This window comes from Aspergillus glaucus (genome assembly GCF_001890805.1).
Source record: "Aspergillus glaucus CBS 516.65 unplaced genomic scaffold ASPGLscaffold_5, whole genome shotgun sequence".
NCBI lineage: Eukaryota > Fungi > Ascomycota > Eurotiomycetes > Eurotiales > Aspergillaceae > Aspergillus > Aspergillus glaucus.
The window spans coordinates 33556-50180 of record NW_019170457.1 but is presented as its reverse complement, the minus strand read 5'-3'; the positions used below and the strand labels follow the sequence as shown (position 1 = coordinate 50180).

The following is a 16625-nucleotide window of genomic DNA, read 5'->3' as shown; positions in this document are numbered from 1 at the left end:
TTACAATAATTATTAATTAATGAAAAGGGTCTCTATATACCGAAGTAAAAGCCATCTCTTTATTAAATCACCCTCCACATGAAACAACATTCTCAAGGATATGCCATTCCAGCAGCCTCGAAGCATCGTCGTTGTACGGTAAACCTTGAAATTGTAGATGCCGGTGCTCAACTGGAGATTGTCAATTATGTGTCCTTGTTGAATCATAAAGTGGATTGCTCACGGCGATACCAAGATAAATGAGGTCCGTTGCACCGATCAAACCATAGCCATTTCATACCCCGTAAACTCAGGCCTAGCTCGCAATTAAACCTCTTCTTTCTCCTGGATAACGGCGCAACAAGAACAGCAGAGAGGTACGCAGCAGTCGCCGCAGCAGCTCCCTTCAATACCAAATCGCTCACGTATTTCACCTTGTTTGACCGTCTGTATGATCCAATTCGAACCAAGTAGTGCGAGGAAAGCAAACAGTGAACACTAGAATTGAATCATCATCAGACTAACAGCTCTGGATCCAAATCGGCAAATAAACCATTTCGCCGAATCTTCACCGTCACCAAACTCTGAATAGGAGGGTATCAATTCATGATGAAAGCTCTTGATCGGAGACTTCCTATATAAGCCTAGTGAGGGCACTTTCTTCTCGAATACGACTTCGAACTTCCCTTTGCGACTTCTGGCTTCTTTCTCTCTTCCAAATCAATCCACCATAAACCCCTCCACCAAGCGATACACGACAGCCTCCTCACGTAAATCCCACCAAAAATCGCGTCTCGGATGCGGAAACTGCAAACGGCGCAGGGTTAAGGTACGAATTTGTGTTCTAAAGGTGAATAGTCACATGTTGACAAATGTGATTGATTAGTGCGATGAAGTTAAGCCGGCGTGCACGAACTGTTTGCGCCATTCGGTTGGCTGTGATTATCAATCAGGCCAATCGGTTTCTCGTAATGCGTCGCCTTCGATGCAGGACGCAGGACTGGAACTGCAGCCACTACCTCGCAGTGGTTTTACTTTTTACTCCTCGTCTCAGTCGAATTTTAAAACGCTGAAAAGAGGCAGTGCTGCTCACAAGAAAGAGCAACAAGAGCACCCGCCGTCCGTTACGCCGTCTAGTGACTCGCCCTCAGAGCTAATAACCACGGCATTCGAGTTTACTGGGGCCGATATGAAGTTATTCCATCACTTCCTTACCTCAGAAGAACTAGGCGCATCCAAGAGCCCCGAGACAATGCACTCTCGACTTCCTCGTTTGGGATTCTCGTTCCATTACATCTTGCAGCTCATCCTGGCGTTTTCGGGGTTTCATCTAGCACGGATACAAGAGCATGAATCAAAATATTATTTCGAAGCTGAAAGGCATTACGCGACTGCCCTTCGAAAGGTGTCGGCTGCGGTGCCCCTTCTTGATCATCACAATTGTCATGCACTCTACATGGCTGCCATACTTATATTTGTCTGCTCGTTCGCCAAAGGGCCTCAACCAGATGAGTTTCTGGCTTTTCGCGATGATGGAAGAACTGGTTCGCTTTTTCTATTTATGGGTGTCCGGTCGATATTGGAGAACTGCTCAGTTGGCGTGCTGGAAATACACTCAGAACATACAGAGCGTAACTCGCATCCTAGCTCTCTGTGCCATCGAGTCTCTGGGTATAGCAATCAGATAGAACAACTGCGCACCTTGATCGCGGGCGAAGTACCAATCGACGACAATCGTTATCCGGCTTACATCAATGTTCTTGACAGACTCCATCACTGCTTCGATTCCAGTTATGGACATCAGTCGTTAACAGATGGGGACCTCTGGCCGCAAATATTTGGCTGGTTGTATACACTGCCTGATGATTTCGTTGTCAATGGCCGATGGAGCAGATGAAATGAAGGCGTTCTTTCTTCTCCTTATTATCTACCTCAATACACAACAGACATTGATTCCGCCATTTCTATGACAGCATTTCCTCTCAGTCAACGCAACGGAAGCTCTCGACAGACGACGAGTCACCACCCCCAGTAAACGGCCTTGGAAGGATAAGGACAGAGAGCACGTTCCTGCATAGACCCATCTTTACTGCCGAACTCGATCGGCAGAGTATCAGGCGCAGTGCCACTCTCCACCCATGAGCGTAGTGCATCGAACACAGCCTTTGGCTGTCCTCCGCTACCACTAGAGTAGTGTCCTAAACCCGGGACTTCGAAGTGACGATAGAAATCTTGAACGTGAGGGAGGTGTTCCTTGACTGCATTATAGTAGTGCTCTGTTCCCTTTGTTGGGATTGAGTTATCGGCCTAGTCTTTGTCAGTCACTCGAAGAGATTCGGTTCAGCCAGGGAAGAGAGGCTGCTTATCATGCCATGATAAGAGAGTACCTTGCCTCCTGCGTTTTGAAACTTGGTGAGGTCAGAGTCAGCCGTGCCGATGATATCTGTGTATTCCTGTACTCCGAGATGGAAAAGTCAGTCGAAATATTCATGATCAATGACGGAGTTATTGTAGTTTTGCAGAAACTGCAGAACTCCTAACAAGACTCTTCCCAACAACAGCCTGATCGTACAAAGCCCTCGACCCCAGATTCTGCAGCGCATACAGAATGACATTGTCATCACTCTTCAAAGCCCATGTCGTCGGAGACCCCGCCAACCCCGCATCAGTAGTCGTCGCAGCATAGCCCTCACCAATAGCGCCGGCCATGAAGAACGGGGATAGCGCGAAATGACCCGCTTGCTAGCCGCCGCCGCCGGTTGCTTGTAGGCGATCATTCCAGTTGTTTAGAGGGAGCCAGGTTTCGACGTTGATATGGTCGTTTTGGCCGGGATGGGTGTAGGTTACTGTGATATTGCAGAAGGATGCATTGGTCACTAAGATCTTGCCGTGGTTGTAGTTGAACGCGCCAAATACGTCGAAGGAGAAGTTGGTTACTGGGGAGGCTGAGAGGGAGAGTATCTCGGCTCCGAGTATGGTTGGGGTAGCTATGGCTGAGGGGGCACATGCTGTAGTGGGGATGGCGGAGAGGTTCATGGGGAGGTATTATAGCGCGAATGACGAGCGTGTATGGGATAAAGAAGGTGAGCAAAGTTGTCGATGGTTTCCATGTGTGTACGTATTTATATAGTCGATATTGCTATCCAGAAATCTGAATACGAATGCGAGTTTCCTCATATGCAACAAGAAACCCCGGGTTCCTCTATCAGGTGAAGAGTCCACAGATCGCCCGAACGGGAAACTTGCATTCGCATCCAAGAGGAAAAAACTAATATAGCAGAGGGGCCACGCTTTGGATATCGGCCTCGATTGGTACCTTCAATTATGCCATTCCATGGATATCGACAACGCTCGCCTCGCAATAAAAACAAAACTATAACACCGGCCGGGATTTGCTGGTGGTCATCCACCCAACTACTAACCGGCCGGCGTGTGGTTTTACGATTGGTAGGTCTCCCAGGTGAGTTAGAGAATGTAAGCCATGCTCTATATTTGAATAGTTACGGCTTTTGCTCTACTATGTGTAGACAAGCCCTGACGTCACATGGCCGGTTTTTCAACTTCAATGACATCATCAAGTCAAGCCCTATGTACTTTCTCCAACCTCAATAAAAGAAAGACATCTCGAACAATTGAACAAACAACTTAACTCTCCTGTCACATATATCAACAAAACTTTACTACCCACAATGGCACGCATATTCATAACCGGCTCCAGCGACGGCATCGGCCAAGCCGCCGCCCGCATCCTCGCAGAAAAAGGCCACTCCGTCGTCCTGCACGCCAGAAACGCAGACCGCGCCGCCACAACCCACCGCGCAGTCCCCAAAGCCGAAGCCGTGCTAGTAGGCGACCTGCGCTCGATCACCGAGATAAAGAGACTAGCCCAAGAAGCCAAAGGGCCGTTTGATGCGATTATTCATAATGCGGGGATTGGCTACGGCGGTACATCTAGCCGGGAGATCACCAGTGACAAGCTTTCTGCTGTGTTTTCTGTGAATACACTCGCGCCGTATATTCTGACTTGTTTAATGGAGAAGCCGACATCGCGACTATTGTTTATGAGTTCGGATAGTCACTACGGCGGCGATGAGAGCTTGAGGAATATCACACAGTCGCACTCCTACAGCGATAGCAAATTACACGACACGATGCTAGCGAATGCATTCGCACGGCGGTGGGGTGAGGATATACAGGTGGTCAGCATGCATCCTGGCTGGGTTCGGACTAAGATGGGTGGCATGATGGCTCCTGGGGGGATGGATAAGCCGGCGAAGGCGTTGGCGGATTGGGCGGCTGGACAGGGAAAGTTGGCTGGCTTGAGGAGCGGGGCGTTTTTTACGACAAGTGGGGAGGATTCGGCGCATCCGGGGGCTGGGAATGTGGGTAAGCAGGAGGAGTTGTTGAGGATTTGCAGGGAGGTTTCTGGGGTGGGGGTTCCAGGTGAATAGATAGATTAAAACTAAGGCTATGAACGTTATGATTATTGACCGCTTCGCTTACTGAGCTCGCCAATTCGTTTCTGAAGAAAGTAGCACATCTATTAACTGCCAACAATGTTACTATACAAACTATTGCCTCACATATACAACCTCCGGATACACCGGCGACGCCCCATTCAACAACCCAGCTTTCTCCCCCGTGACAAAAAACCCACAAGCAGCCGTGATATACTCCGCCAAAATCGCCCTAACCCTCAACCCAGGCAACGTCCCCAACCCAGGCAACGACCCCAAATGCTCCGCACTCTCATTCCGAAGCACTTTCGCATTCGGCGCACTATCAAACACCAGCGGAAGATCCGTAAACCCCAGATGCTTAATATCCTTAATCCTTAACTGAAGCCTGAATCCACGCAGCCGCCCCCATATCACATCCCAAGCCCAATGCTGCTCCTTTGCTAGATGCGGATCACCGATGTTGATAAATGGGCGATCGAGGCCTTGATGTACAACGGGACCGAATAGACTGCCGTCTAGGTTGACGCCACCTGCGAAACGGGTGTCGTTGAGCATTGCTGCTGCGGCGGTTGCGCCGCCTTCTGAGTGGCCGACGATGGATACATGGTTCAAGTGTAGGCCGCTGGAGAAGGAGGGGGGTGTTATGGATTGGGTGTTGTGTTGGAGTTGGTTTAGAGTGAAGATGACATCGCCAACGCGGGTCTGCAGGGCCAATGAAACGTTGTGTGGGATACTGGGGTTCATGGAGATGACGTGTCCGTCGGGGAATTCTACCGCTGCGGCGTCGTGGGGATGGTCGATGGAGATGACTAGATAGCCTGCACTGGCGATTTCTTGGAGGAGGTTGGCGTAGATGAGTCGAGAGCTGCCCATTCCTGGTGAGAAGAGAATGACGGGATATTCTTTCGTTGTGTTTTGATGTTCCGAGGGTGCAAATGAAGGTAACTCAAAAACGTTCAGAGTGCTATTTGGAAGTTTCATTTTCTGGCTGGCTTCTGGGAAGATTCGCGGAGGGATATAGGGCGTATACTGCACCTCGCCGCAGTTGACGGGCGCAAATGCGCTGACCATGATAGCTCGGGCATCGTGCTTGGGACTGTAAGGGTCCACTCGCGAGTGGTCGATTAATTCCGTTGATTTGATCTGCACCTGGCAGGGTCCGGAGGGACCAGGCAGAAGGATTTTGGACTGGACGAGATGGAAGAGGGCGCAGAGGAGAAGCGCAATGAGTGGCATTATGTCTGTTATTCTGTGCTAACTGTAGCTAAGAGCTTCCGGAAGCTGTCTATATACATAGGATACAGAGTACTCCACGGAAATACAGATGCCTAGACTCGTACGCAGGGTACGAATGATCGACAGATCGTCCCCGATGATCACCGACTAAATACTTGATCTTGAGCTTGGCCTAGACCCGACCTGACAATAATAACGCAACAGTTCTTCCTCATCAAGAAGCAAAATGTCGCCATGAGAAGAGCAGCCGATTGCTGCTCCACGATAGGCACGAAAATGTGCATCCCACGCGGGTCGGTCTCACCGGACCCAGAATTCTGTCATCTACATCCAGGGGAAGTTGGTTCTCAAACGATGTACTAGCCCGGGGCTCATACTAGGCAGAAAGCCCAACTGGAACCGCCATAATGAACAGCCAAATTTAGTTGAGTTGTCAATAGAGTTATGTCCCTGGCATAGCCGGTACCCAAGCGGGCCGCGCAAGCAGCGGGTTACCTTTCCGATGGACCGGACGAGCAGTTTGGCTCTGGACCCTGTAATGATCGCGAATGGATGCAATGACATGCAGAAGATTAGAAAATACATCAAATAGTGGATTGTAGCGTCTCTTAAATTGGGTCGTGGTGGATAGTGTTGTGTTGGCCGAGTTCCATACCACGTGTGGTCTTCTATCTCGCCTTATCTATAGGGGTAGAGAGTTATATTACGTTAAAATTTCAGAAAGGTGCAATAGCAACGACACCCTTATCTCCCACAAACCCCGTCCACAGAGCTGCCACATCATTGGGAACCTCCCACCTTGCTTCAGGCATAAGTGTTGTGGCCCACTCGCTTGTGAATTACGTTACATAACATCCGGTCGTATCCAGCTCGACCGTCTTCTGAGGGAATCGAAACCATTCGGGATGCTTTCCGGGCTTCAAGCATTCGAATACAATACCACAATCCTCCATACAGCCCATCCCGATCGAGAACAAGAAATTTCGCAGTCGGGGCATCCGGAGTACCACAGTAGCCATTGTCTTCATAAGAGGATCGAACATTTGCGGATCCGGCTGTGCTCTCCACATATAGTGGGGTTCGTCACCATTTAAAAGAGATTCTCTGCCTTTAGGCAGGGAATCCTGGAATTCAGAATTGAAGGAAGAGTTTGAGTCAGAATCTTCATCGCCTGAATCATCCCGAGAATGCCCGTAATCCGCTTCGATATCGGTGGGATTGCTGGTGTAGTACCATCGACCACCGTAAGTGATAAATGCTCCTTTTAACATGCACCTTCTCAAGATATGGGAATGTTCCTTCTCCGTTGAATAGCGCCGCCGAGACCAGCCAAGACCCAGTGAGATTCCGATTTGTCAAATGTGTATTTTCTGCCAATTTACGAATGGCAACATTCAATACATCTCCATCTGGATAATTGGGGTCGTCGGGCTGGTTCTTGAAGTTGTGGTTGCCTGGAATGCCTTGTTCAATGTAGATATTCAATGTCCGCAAATTACTCAATGATGGTGACTCCAATGCATTTGCAAGGGCTGTTGGTAGTCAGTAAACATCTCAGACTAGCAATAGTATATCGATCTTACATAGTCTATGTTCATTTTGTATTTCTGCCCGTTTAGCCTTGGGTGTGTTTAATTCCAACGCCAACCGTTCCACGCTGGGCAGTGAGGAGATAATTTTCCCAATAGCCGAAGGATGCAGCGAGCGCCGTTCTCGCAAACTACAATGTATTTCGGCCTAGCCCAACCGATAGAAATGCCGTGATTTTGCAGAGCTTGGAACAACATGGACGCTTGGGACAGGACGCAATTCGGATTGAAGGATTAGCCCGGAAAGTCCGCGACGCGATTTTGGCCGAACTGGACATCATAATCGACGGAATCCAAGTTGATTGTCTCTGGGAAAAAGGAACAAGAAGCATGAAGCTTGGTTGGTCGATCGGGGTGACCGGTGACATCTGCCATAGAATGATGGCGTGGTGCCATTGGGCTGGAAGAAACTGTGTCTAGTGACTGTTGTGATCAATACCTCCGCTAACTACTCTACCATCAATTATCATGATCATAATCATTGTTCCTACCGAATTCTTCTCCATTTCCACCTGAGCACGTTCGATCCCGTCATCTCGCGAGCGAATCAGTAGAGTATGCAAATATGAGCGAAGGTGAGTAGAGGGCGGTAAACAGAGCCTTTGAAACAGGTGGTCCCTAGCCGGCGAGAAGCATCGCGTAGATATTGCCAGTAGCTAGCTTGGAAGTGGCCTGGGAAGTAATATCGAACGATTTCTTCGAGATAGTTTCGAGCTAAGTATCAATCGAGGGCTAGACAACCCTGATCGGCGGTGGGACGCACAGCCTCGCTGGTGTCAGCCCTACTATTTATTTATTTATTTATTTTTAATCTTTGCTATAAAGGATCAATAATGATATTGGACAACTTTATAATTTATTTCAAGAAAATATCTCCTTTACTTTCACTACACGAGTCCTGAAATCATGTCTAATGTCTTACTCACTGTTCTCACCGCAGCAGAGTCCAACAACTTCACCCAACTCAAAACCACTCTTGATTTATGGAATGCCCAAGAAAATCCTGAGCCCCCAAAGGTTCTAGGTCAGCCCATGTACTCGTTCCAATACCGGTTGTGAGTTTTTATTTCCAAGGCTACGACGCGCGAAAAGCTCTTGGTACTAGTGAATATGCTAGACATATTCTGTATTTTGACGTCTTGCTATCCGAGAGAGACTTCAAACTTAATGGAATATTTCGCGGGGAGGAAATGTAACATGATATAGCTATTTTATCAACGACGTATGAGCCTAAAACCAAAGTATAAAGCTCCAAGTAACATATTGATGGCATATTTAGAAAGTTTTATGTAGTTTTCCGGCTCAGCTCTCCGCCAAAACTAATCGCCTCCAGCTCCCGTACCCTATTCATGAACCAAGCATGAATATCATCCAAAGGCAATCCTTGTTGAGCAGCAAGAGCACGGACATGAGACCGTTCGTTGAGATAACTCTCCTGCAATTCTCCAATGAGCGCCTTCCTTTTCTCCTTGTTTGAAGCCTCCTTATCTATTCGCAGCCAGTCCGCTAGAAGTTCCAACCCGATGGGAGACTTAATTATCTCAGTTCTCGAGATTCTGTAGCCTTCGGATCGCGTTTCTCTAGTATCATATCCCGAGTCTGGAGCTTCAGCTGGGCTTCGAATCGTCCGCTGGATGCGGTACCATGTCTCTAAATTTTCGCAGTCCGTTGGTGTGTCTTCCCCGACGATGCGGAGACTGTCAGGGGCAGATCCTGGGGATGAGCGCAGTCCCTGGAAGCTTGTCGTTAGCAATCTATTTGATTTATCGACGTTCAGGTACTCACCGGTATCTCCTCTAACTGTGAGGCGCACATCAGGGTCACAACGGACCCTAGGTGAGGTGCAGCTCTGGAGCTCTCTTCTTCTAAGTCAAGTTAGTAATATGCTACTTTGGATCGTCAAGTACGTCAACCTTTTTGGGGCCCGAAACATGCGAATACCGAGAGCAAGACGGACAAGAGACTGTTGAATGGTTCCATTTTTACGAATGAATGAATTCGGAGTGACTGAATTAATATCGATCAATTGAAAAAGTCAGCGAGGTTATGGAAGACAAGAAGAAAATGTTTTAGCAGAGGCCTGTAGTTTTATATGTCTTTTGACATGGGTGAAAGATGGTACTCCAGTGAGGGTTGTATGCTGCGAAACACAGCCCTGAGATTGCTAAAGCCCTAATTTACCAGAGAAACTGAGAATATATCTCACAGAAATATAAAGCTGTGATACAGTCTGAGAGCAAAATGTCCCATTTACCGTGAACAGAACAGATAATATATTTCACAGCCTATATGGAAATCGTAGTATAGGTTACACAAACATGTTGAACGAGACCAGTTTCCGTATTTAGCGCCCGAAATTAAAACAATGCAGGGGTAAGCAAATTTTACAGGGGAGGACACAGCATACAATTGGCTGCGTTTAGAACGCTTTGGGTATAAATATATTTACGGCGCGTAAGTAGCAAACCTTCCTGCACCAGACTCTCATTTGCTCACTCACTTACTTACATAGACAAATGTCAAATTTCTCGTTGCATAAACCGATACCAATATATCATCGGAAACAGTCCAACGCGCTCTTGTAGCTGTCCTAGGCGGCCTTTCACCTTCTTCCGTTATCTCCGAGTATCCCTCAACTTGATAATGAGCGGGAACTGAGTATTTTACAGGGAGTGGAAGGTATCTTCTACGAGTTTTTCTCCAGAGGAACACGGGTTGAGGTAGAACAACTTCTACCTCCGGCCCGCCGTCTTAGATCACCCCGAAGCGGCTTTCGAAGTGCATCTGTGCTGCCTGCTCCACGCCCTCAACGACATGTCTGATTATATCCACAACATAAAACGGTGCAAGAAACCCCGGGTTGTGCTCACAGGCCCCTTTTTATCTCCAGTATGACCATGCGGTATACGTCCGACGTGCCTTCGAGAGAGGCAACTGGTAATTTTCGCGTCTGCCATACCGACCATAGCTCCAACAGCAACCCTGTCCTTCAGAGCAACGGTCAACAAACTGATTAGAACTGCCCTGGTTACGACCCAGTCCTACGCACCACTGAGGAGAAGGTCCGAAGCGGCTGCACACCCCTAGAAGCCCACGCCCGCTGGCGCCAAGGGACGCCACTGACACCCAATCCCAACTGGGAGAGGCGTAAACCATACATCCGCCCCCCATGGCACACCCAACCGGACACCCACATCGCGAGGGGCGCTGACGAGGCCACCGCACTCCACCACCATGTGGCCAAGTTCCCCACCGCCTAGCTCGCGTACACAGACGGTAGTGGCATAGACGGATACATTGGGGCAGCTACATAGATCCCAGAGACCGGTACAGTCTACCACGCGGCCTTAGGCTCAACCTTGGAATCCACAGTCTACGCGGCGGAGCTGAAGGGCATGGTCCTGGCCCTTGCATCCATCCTTGAACGCGCATCAGGCCACGCAGATAGTGCAGCCATCATGACAGACAACCAAACGGCCATCAGAGCTGTCCATTCACCCAAGCGACCCTCCGGTCAATAAATTGTCAGGGAAATCTATGACCTCCTGAACCTGCTCTGGGAAGAGGGTGCCAAGGTTTCCTTCCACTGGATCCCAGCACACACAGGGATCCCGGGCAATGAACGGGTCGACCATGAAGCTAAAGCCGCAGCCATGAACGGCACACCACGCCCCCAGCCCACAGTGCTGGCGGCATGCTTATGTGCAGAAGCCCGGCGCACCGCGCAACTAGCCTGGGAACGGGCCTGGAGCGTGACCCCCCCGTCCGCTCCAGGAGCACCCACAAGACGCCTAGTCCTCCTGCCATACATGAAGAGTCTCCTCCCCTTTCGGGGAATGAGGAAGGCATGGAGTAGCATTCTCATCCAACTACGAAAGCAGCGGGTTGGCCTCAACTATTTCCTCCACCGCATCGGCGTAGCCGAATCCCCACGCTACACCTGCAATGAAGGGGTCCAAACCCCCAAATACGTCATCCTCCACTGCCCCCGGTTCCGCCACCATTGACGGCTCTTCTCCAAGTTGCGATACTTTGCGCCGGAAGTGGGATCTGACTACAAAGCAATGATCTCAAACCCCGCTGCCACACCTCTGGTGGCCGACTTCATGCTCCGCACAGGACTACTAGGGCAGTTTAAAGCAGTCCAGGACGCCCAGATACAGCAGGACGAACTGTCAACAGATGAGTCCAGCCAAGACGAGAACTGAGTGAAAACAGTGCAGTTTACAGACCCTAGAGCTGAAGAGCACGACTTCCCAGCACAGCTCCTTCCATGGCCCACCCAGCCGAGCCCACAACCTCTCCTTTTCCCCCTACAATGACAGGGCCGAGGCCGCACACACACGCGGGCCTGGGCCCTATCAACTACCACCGCATTGAATTCCTTTTGTACAACTCTCCTTTGTATCGGCGCAGCGCAATTTTTGGGTGACTGTTCGCCTTCTCTATAGTGAACTTACTCAGGCTTACCCCTGGTCATGCGACCAAAAAGTAGCATCACCCCCCAACTCACCCAGGAGGTATCCAATGGACTATTGGTCAAAATCATACCACAGATAGCGTACCGATCCTCAATTTTGCTCTGAATTTGATGCTGCTTTTGGGATGCTATATTGATAACTGTAGGTGAGTGTGAGCGAGTAGAGGGGCATAACCAATGGCGATTTCTTTCTAATAATTTATAAGTACCTCTTTATTCTCTGGTCAATCTCTGGTTCTGCCCTGATCTGTATTTTCTTTGAAGTTATTCCGAGAGTCGACATCGAATCCCCCTCCCTCCCATTTAGACCTAGCCAAAACCCGCAAACGGGTGAGAGGTATCGACCCGTTAAGCCTGTTGCTGTATGATGAGTCTTCGAAGATCCATCATGTTGGCATAGCATCAATTACATGTCAAGTTTTCAGCTACAATTTGATCAATTGTTATCCAGTGACGAGAGAAAATTTACCTGATGCTTTCCATGCACGCCTCTCTTTCTAAACTCCCAAAAAGGTGTTCCTAAAGTCCGATAAAAGACCCAGTACAATTGAGAAGGACTCAAATGTACATAATAGAAAGTAAAGTACTGGTTCTGTAACCTGGTTTACAAACCAACTCGTTCTCCTTAAGCCGTGTCTTCACTCTCATAAACAAGCATCTGGCGATATGATTGCTCAGCCACCTCCCTGTACCTCTCAGCAAACCGGTCATCACCCGCGACAAAAGCAAACTGATTCTTCCATTCCCTCCAACACTCCATACTCCACATTTCGCGGGGCTCGGATACACTCTCAACCTTCTTGCATTGCTGATAGACATAACGACCTTCATCCGGCCACATAATCCACTGGGCAGCTCCAACAAGATAGTTTCCAATCTTGTTCGGTCCATCAATTGGACGCTTCTTCAAATCAGGATATTCACTGCTTGACGGCAGGATATCATCAAGGGAGCTCAGAAAATCGCAGTCACACAGGTTTGAGCTTGCCAGGCGGGCCATGGCGGAGTTGAAGTTGCGCCAGCGAAAGGGTGGGTAGCATTCTGAGAAGGTTCATGTCAGATCGGTCAGTGATTATAAGTTTGGCTAGGGAAAGGTACCTGTTATCTCATAATGAAAATGATTTGGAAAACCTTCCCAGCTTCGTTCTTCAAATGGCCACAGTGTCAAGGTGGGATATGGCTCGTTAGGGTCTTCCGGGGGCAGGTCTTTGAAGATTTCATGGCGTGGAAGTGATCGTAGTGCCAGAAGGAATTCAACAATACGCGTTTGTCCTTCGTGATAGGGCGGAAATGCCGAGCACAGCCGGGAAATTGATGAAAACATCGGTCCAATATAGATCCTTGGATGCGGCATAATTGTGTACATGTTGGCGCCCTGTCCTTCTTCTTCCGGTGTGAGGTTGCGCGGGTCTGTCCGTTTCATCAGTTTGTCGTGTTTTCGGTTTGTGTCCTCTGTGAGCATAGTATCAAACTCGACGGCCGCCTGGCTAGGGGTCAGATCCCCTTTCACTAAAGCCTCCAGTCTGGGTTTGATCCAGAGCTCCTCTTCCTCGTCGAATTCGTCATACAATCTCAAAGGGAGTGGCTTGTCCTCGAACTCCACTGAGTATTCCGGGTTCATCACAAGGGTTGGCATGGCGATGAGGCTCTCTATCTGCCGGGGATCAAAGTATTGCTGAAGATAACTGATTATCGGGGGATGATAGTGTCTGGTTGGATTCCGGAGGATTAAAGAAGAATTCGTTGCTCTCTGGTCAAGAGAGAGTTGGAGCAATATCAGTCTTGGCGGGATGATTCAGCCTTACTTTGGTGGGGCTGTGCCGCTGCATGTAGCGGTAGATCGTCCGCCCGTAAGCAAACCCTGAGTCCCTAAGAGCCCCAACAGCATAACAAACCTCTCTTTAACCAGTTTTAATCCCAGCCTTCTGACTTCATATTCATCCTTCGAAGTCCCTTCCAACGGATCGTCAGTTTTTGATAGAGTTCCATTCGATAGCAAATTAGAAAAGGAATCTCTGCCTGTCTGTTGCTGCAGGGGCGTGTTATTCATCTTCCCACTCTAGTATCCTTTCACCTGTAATACTCAGTATGAGCATGTCAAGATCAGCCTGTTCTCTGCCTGGATCTGCCATTTAGGCAATGACTGTTCCCATGGGGCCATGTGATTGAATCCTTCGTGATCAAGATAGTGAGGCGTTTTGGAAAAGTGCTCTTATTATAAAACCATGACGAAGCTATAAAGCAGAGCAATCTTCCAGCTCAGAATGAATTATTTCAAGCATCAATAAAGCCTTTCATTGATTCTAATATAATCTTAATATCCCATAAAACTCTTCTCCCTAAAGAGATACATCTCACAATGCGCTTCCAAGCCCAGGCCCGACGTCGCGTACGTACGTATACCGTAGCTCTAGTCATCTTAGGATAGGGACCGGATAAACCCCCGGCATAGCGGCCAGTAGAGATGGCACGCTGAAAGGGTATGAATACTACTACTACTACTACTACCGGTCTTGCTCCTCGGTCAATTTGGAACCCTGCCGGCCTCATACCGGGTTAGTACAACCCACGATGCTTAGATGGAATACGCGGGTGCTTGCGTATGGGAATGGATGCGAGGGAGATCAGGAGATTTCGGGGCCCTCATGGGCCCCCGGGGAACTAGAGCTGTATAAGGATGTACAGGGCTGTTTATATTAGTAGTAGTAGTAGTAGACCTCTTATTCTTGTTGTAGCTGACTTTATTGCTATCCCTCGGATTTTGAGAAGGAAATAGATCCTCCATTTTGATCCTACTCCTGTGACGGCTCAACGGCTCAACGCCAGACAAACAGCGCCAACATATCAAACGATGCCATACAAGCAATATGGGCAAACAAGGGCTTGAGCCGCACCACACAAATGCCTATAAAGACCGTTCGTCGCCTAGATAGATTTTCTTTTCTTCTTCTTCCCCAGATTCGATATTCTCGTCGTTATGCTACCTAGTCTAGATATATATATTATTCGTTTTATCTGCTAGTTTCCGAGCCCGTGACAACTCCGATGAATGACGAGATATGATGCGATCATGATTCTAATCATTGGACCCAGAAATACAGAGTAACTGCTCAGCGCGGACAAGGAAGGTTGTCACTGTGTTAACTAGTTTCCACAGATTACAAACAACAGGTATTGATGCCGTTAGATATGCACTGTGTCGGAGGTTGACAAATTTTGGGAATGTAGCGGCGAGGTCGAATCCTAGTCATCATCAGAACTGCCTACCTGCCAGTGGTAGGAGATATGTACCCCCCGACAGCGCATTCCCAGGAACATTAACCCCAATCTGCGAAATAGCCAATGCAGCACTGCTAAAGAATGCCGCTGCACAAGAACAGGATTCTCCATGTGTAATCACTGCACTCAATAGATCAGGCAGATTCCACAACGCCTCACCCTACTGCTCTTGCGTAGTCACTGTGACCAATATCCCAGTGACATTGCACGCGATAGCATACAGTGGACAACTAATCAGCTGCCCAAGGATAACATCATGAGGCTGTTTCACAAACTGGGCGTAGTCATTCTGATTCAGAATACCAGCTGTGATACTCCCAATGGTGCTCATGATTCCGAAGGCAATATTCCACCCGGAGTAACCATCATTCTTGTCAGACATGGTATCGCTAAAGCCTTGCTTGCCCATTATTGCTAGAGTCCAGATAATCACGAAATCTCAAATATGGGTATGATAGCTGTGGAGACGTAGAAGAAAACCTGTAGCTTGTGCAGCTTGACATATATAACTGGCAATGAAATTACCATGGAGAAAACTTAATCAATCAAATTGGCAGTTGTCATTCCAGTTGACAAGGGCATGTGGTTTGAGTAATCTTGGGCACCACAATTTTTTGCTATTGTATTTTACACACCCATAGGCAGCTGCTGACTTCCGTCTATAACCGAAATTGTTTGATATAACATACGTCTTATTGCTGTCTGAAAATAGGTACGTAAAGATATGACAGATGATAGGATTGGGGGTCTACAGCTATGAAGCCAGCGTCCCTTCACAATGGACAGCACATACTGCTTTTTTTTTTTTTTTTTTTTTTTTTGGCATTCATTTTGTCTTTTTGGACATCTTTCACGATTTCCTTTAGTAGCTATTTGATGGCCAATAAATAGGCCCTTATGCTTGATAGTTTTCTCAATCAGAGTTCTTTCTCCATTCACTCCGAATAGTGCCTAAGATATCCTTCCAAGCTATTGTAGTTGACAGCGGCATATAGCCAATTAATCATCATCATTATTTTCCATCTCTTGGACAATTACTTCGCCAAGGTCCCTCAATCGTTTAATACCGTCTTCATCGAGTCTAGAATTGAGTCAGAAAATTAGGACCAGTCTATTCATAAGATATATAGAAACAATAGTATTGTTGGAGGGGCCATACCTAACGTAAAATATAATTTGAGGTAACACCTTGGTTCGAGGGTACTCCAAGGTTCCAGTTAATTCTTCAATTATCCTGAGATTGTCAGCCATAGCATATTTTAAGTCCCTAGGACCTTTCTGCTCCAACATACTCATCAACCTTGTCGGTTTTCTCCCCCCATGCATCTACGGTCTCATAAGTGATAGAAAAATACTATATGCAAATTAATATAAATAGCAGTTTTCAGGATTATTATTATTATTATTATTATTATTATTATTCATACACGCATCTGTCAGCCCTATAGGCCGAGTGGCGGCAGGTCCTGCGGGGCGGCCGGGTAAGCCGCCGTAATGGTAGTCGCTATGTACATCGTCGCCTTTATACACATATCCTGATATCTCATTCCGCGTGTTGTATATCCCGTGCTGCTGGTTTTCGTGCCGCTGTTCCCATGGCCA

General features: G+C 48.1%; 10 protein-coding genes across 10 annotated transcripts; 4 read left to right on the top strand and 6 right to left on the bottom strand.

Annotated features, from left to right (window-relative positions):
• Positions 1 to 78: 78 nt before the first annotated feature.
• ASPGLDRAFT_64632 (Zn(II)2Cys6 transcription factor domain-containing protein) lies at positions 79 to 1876 on the top strand (the record flags this gene model as incomplete). Its single annotated transcript, XM_022548800.1, has 3 exons — positions 79 to 138; positions 728 to 808; positions 866 to 1876. The coding sequence occupies 3 exons, from the start codon at positions 79 to 81 to the stop codon at positions 1874 to 1876; spliced, it is 1152 nt and encodes a 383-aa protein (XP_022403008.1).
• Positions 1873 to 2820, bottom strand: ASPGLDRAFT_1214025 (uncharacterized protein). The gene is made up of 3 exons (XM_022540234.1): positions 2521 to 2820; positions 2367 to 2432; positions 1873 to 2286 (listed from the first exon to the last, which is right to left on the bottom strand). The coding sequence occupies exons 1-3, from the start codon at positions 2686 to 2688 to the stop codon at positions 1999 to 2001; spliced, it is 522 nt and encodes a 173-aa protein (XP_022403007.1). The 5' UTR covers positions 2689 to 2820; the 3' UTR covers positions 1873 to 1998.
• ASPGLDRAFT_33233 (uncharacterized protein) lies at positions 2722 to 3015 on the bottom strand (the record flags this gene model as incomplete). Its single annotated transcript, XM_022544280.1, has 2 exons — positions 2722 to 2924; positions 2985 to 3015. 2 exons carry the CDS (start codon positions 3013 to 3015, stop codon positions 2722 to 2724), a joined length of 234 nt encoding a protein of 77 aa, XP_022403006.1.
• Positions 3016 to 3668: 653 nt separating this feature from the next.
• Positions 3669 to 4430, top strand: ASPGLDRAFT_64631 (uncharacterized protein; the record flags this gene model as incomplete). The annotated part of the gene is made up of 1 exon (XM_022548799.1): positions 3669 to 4430. One exon carries the CDS (start codon positions 3669 to 3671, stop codon positions 4428 to 4430), a length of 762 nt encoding a protein of 253 aa, XP_022403005.1.
• Positions 4431 to 4559: 129 nt separating this feature from the next.
• On the bottom strand, positions 4560 to 5666 carry ASPGLDRAFT_102543 (alpha/beta hydrolase family protein; the record flags this gene model as incomplete). Its single annotated transcript, XM_022539428.1, has 1 exon — positions 4560 to 5666. A coding segment is annotated over one exon (1107 nt), but the record flags the coding sequence as incomplete, so codon positions are not given.
• Positions 5667 to 6604: 938 nt separating this feature from the next.
• ASPGLDRAFT_100441 (uncharacterized protein) lies at positions 6605 to 7385 on the bottom strand (the record flags this gene model as incomplete). The annotated part of the gene is made up of 3 exons (XM_022539400.1): positions 6605 to 6950; positions 7012 to 7207; positions 7259 to 7385. Coding segments are annotated over 3 exons (669 nt in total), but the record flags the coding sequence as incomplete, so codon positions are not given.
• Positions 7386 to 8443: 1058 nt separating this feature from the next.
• Positions 8444 to 9493, bottom strand: ASPGLDRAFT_44099 (uncharacterized protein). Its single transcript, XM_022545952.1, has 3 exons — positions 9178 to 9493; positions 9050 to 9129; positions 8444 to 8996 (listed from the first exon to the last, which is right to left on the bottom strand). The coding sequence occupies exons 1-3, from the start codon at positions 9242 to 9244 to the stop codon at positions 8550 to 8552; spliced, it is 594 nt and encodes a 197-aa protein (XP_022403002.1). The 5' UTR covers positions 9245 to 9493; the 3' UTR covers positions 8444 to 8549.
• A 662-nt stretch (positions 9494 to 10155) lies between these two features.
• Positions 10156 to 10524, top strand: ASPGLDRAFT_33229 (uncharacterized protein; the record flags this gene model as incomplete). Its single annotated transcript, XM_022544279.1, has 2 exons — positions 10156 to 10201; positions 10304 to 10524. The coding sequence occupies 2 exons, from the start codon at positions 10156 to 10158 to the stop codon at positions 10522 to 10524; spliced, it is 267 nt and encodes an 88-aa protein (XP_022403001.1).
• Positions 10525 to 10983: 459 nt separating this feature from the next.
• ASPGLDRAFT_44098 (uncharacterized protein) lies at positions 10984 to 11563 on the top strand. The gene has a single exon (XM_022545951.1). The coding sequence runs from the start codon at positions 11074 to 11076 to the stop codon at positions 11269 to 11271; it is 198 nt and encodes a 65-aa protein (XP_022403000.1). The 5' UTR covers positions 10984 to 11073; the 3' UTR covers positions 11272 to 11563.
• Positions 11564 to 12218: 655 nt separating this feature from the next.
• On the bottom strand, positions 12219 to 14194 carry ASPGLDRAFT_72654 (uncharacterized protein; the record flags this gene model as incomplete). Its single annotated transcript, XM_022549625.1, has 3 exons — positions 12219 to 12785; positions 12876 to 13335; positions 14177 to 14194. The coding sequence occupies 3 exons, from the start codon at positions 14192 to 14194 to the stop codon at positions 12370 to 12372; spliced, it is 894 nt and encodes a 297-aa protein (XP_022402999.1). The 3' UTR covers positions 12219 to 12369.
• Between the last annotated feature and the right edge of the window lie 2431 nt (positions 14195 to 16625).

Coding starts and splice junctions, on each gene's coding strand:
- ASPGLDRAFT_44099 (XM_022545952.1), bottom strand. CDS start 9,244: ATGGAACCATTCAACAGTCTCTTGTCCGTCTTGCTCTCGGTATTCGCA. Junction 9,130..9,177: donor ATGTTTCGGGCCCCAAAAAG/GTTGACGTACTT, acceptor AACTTGACTTAG/AAGAAGAGAGCTCCAGAGCT. Junction 8,997..9,049: donor CACAGTTAGAGGAGATACCG/GTGAGTACCTGA, acceptor ACAAGCTTCCAG/GGACTGCGCTCATCCCCAGG.
- ASPGLDRAFT_1214025 (XM_022540234.1), bottom strand. CDS start 2,688: ATGGCCGGCGCTATTGGTGAGGGCTATGCTGCGACGACTACTGATGCG. Junction 2,433..2,520: donor CTGTTGTTGGGAAGAGTCTT/GTTAGGAGTTCT, acceptor CTCGGAGTACAG/GAATACACAGATATCATCGG. Junction 2,287..2,366: donor TTCAAAACGCAGGAGGCAAG/GTACTCTCTTAT, acceptor GACAAAGACTAG/GCCGATAACTCAATCCCAAC.
- ASPGLDRAFT_44098 (XM_022545951.1), top strand. CDS start 11,074: ATGAAGAGTCTCCTCCCCTTTCGGGGAATGAGGAAGGCATGGAGTAGC.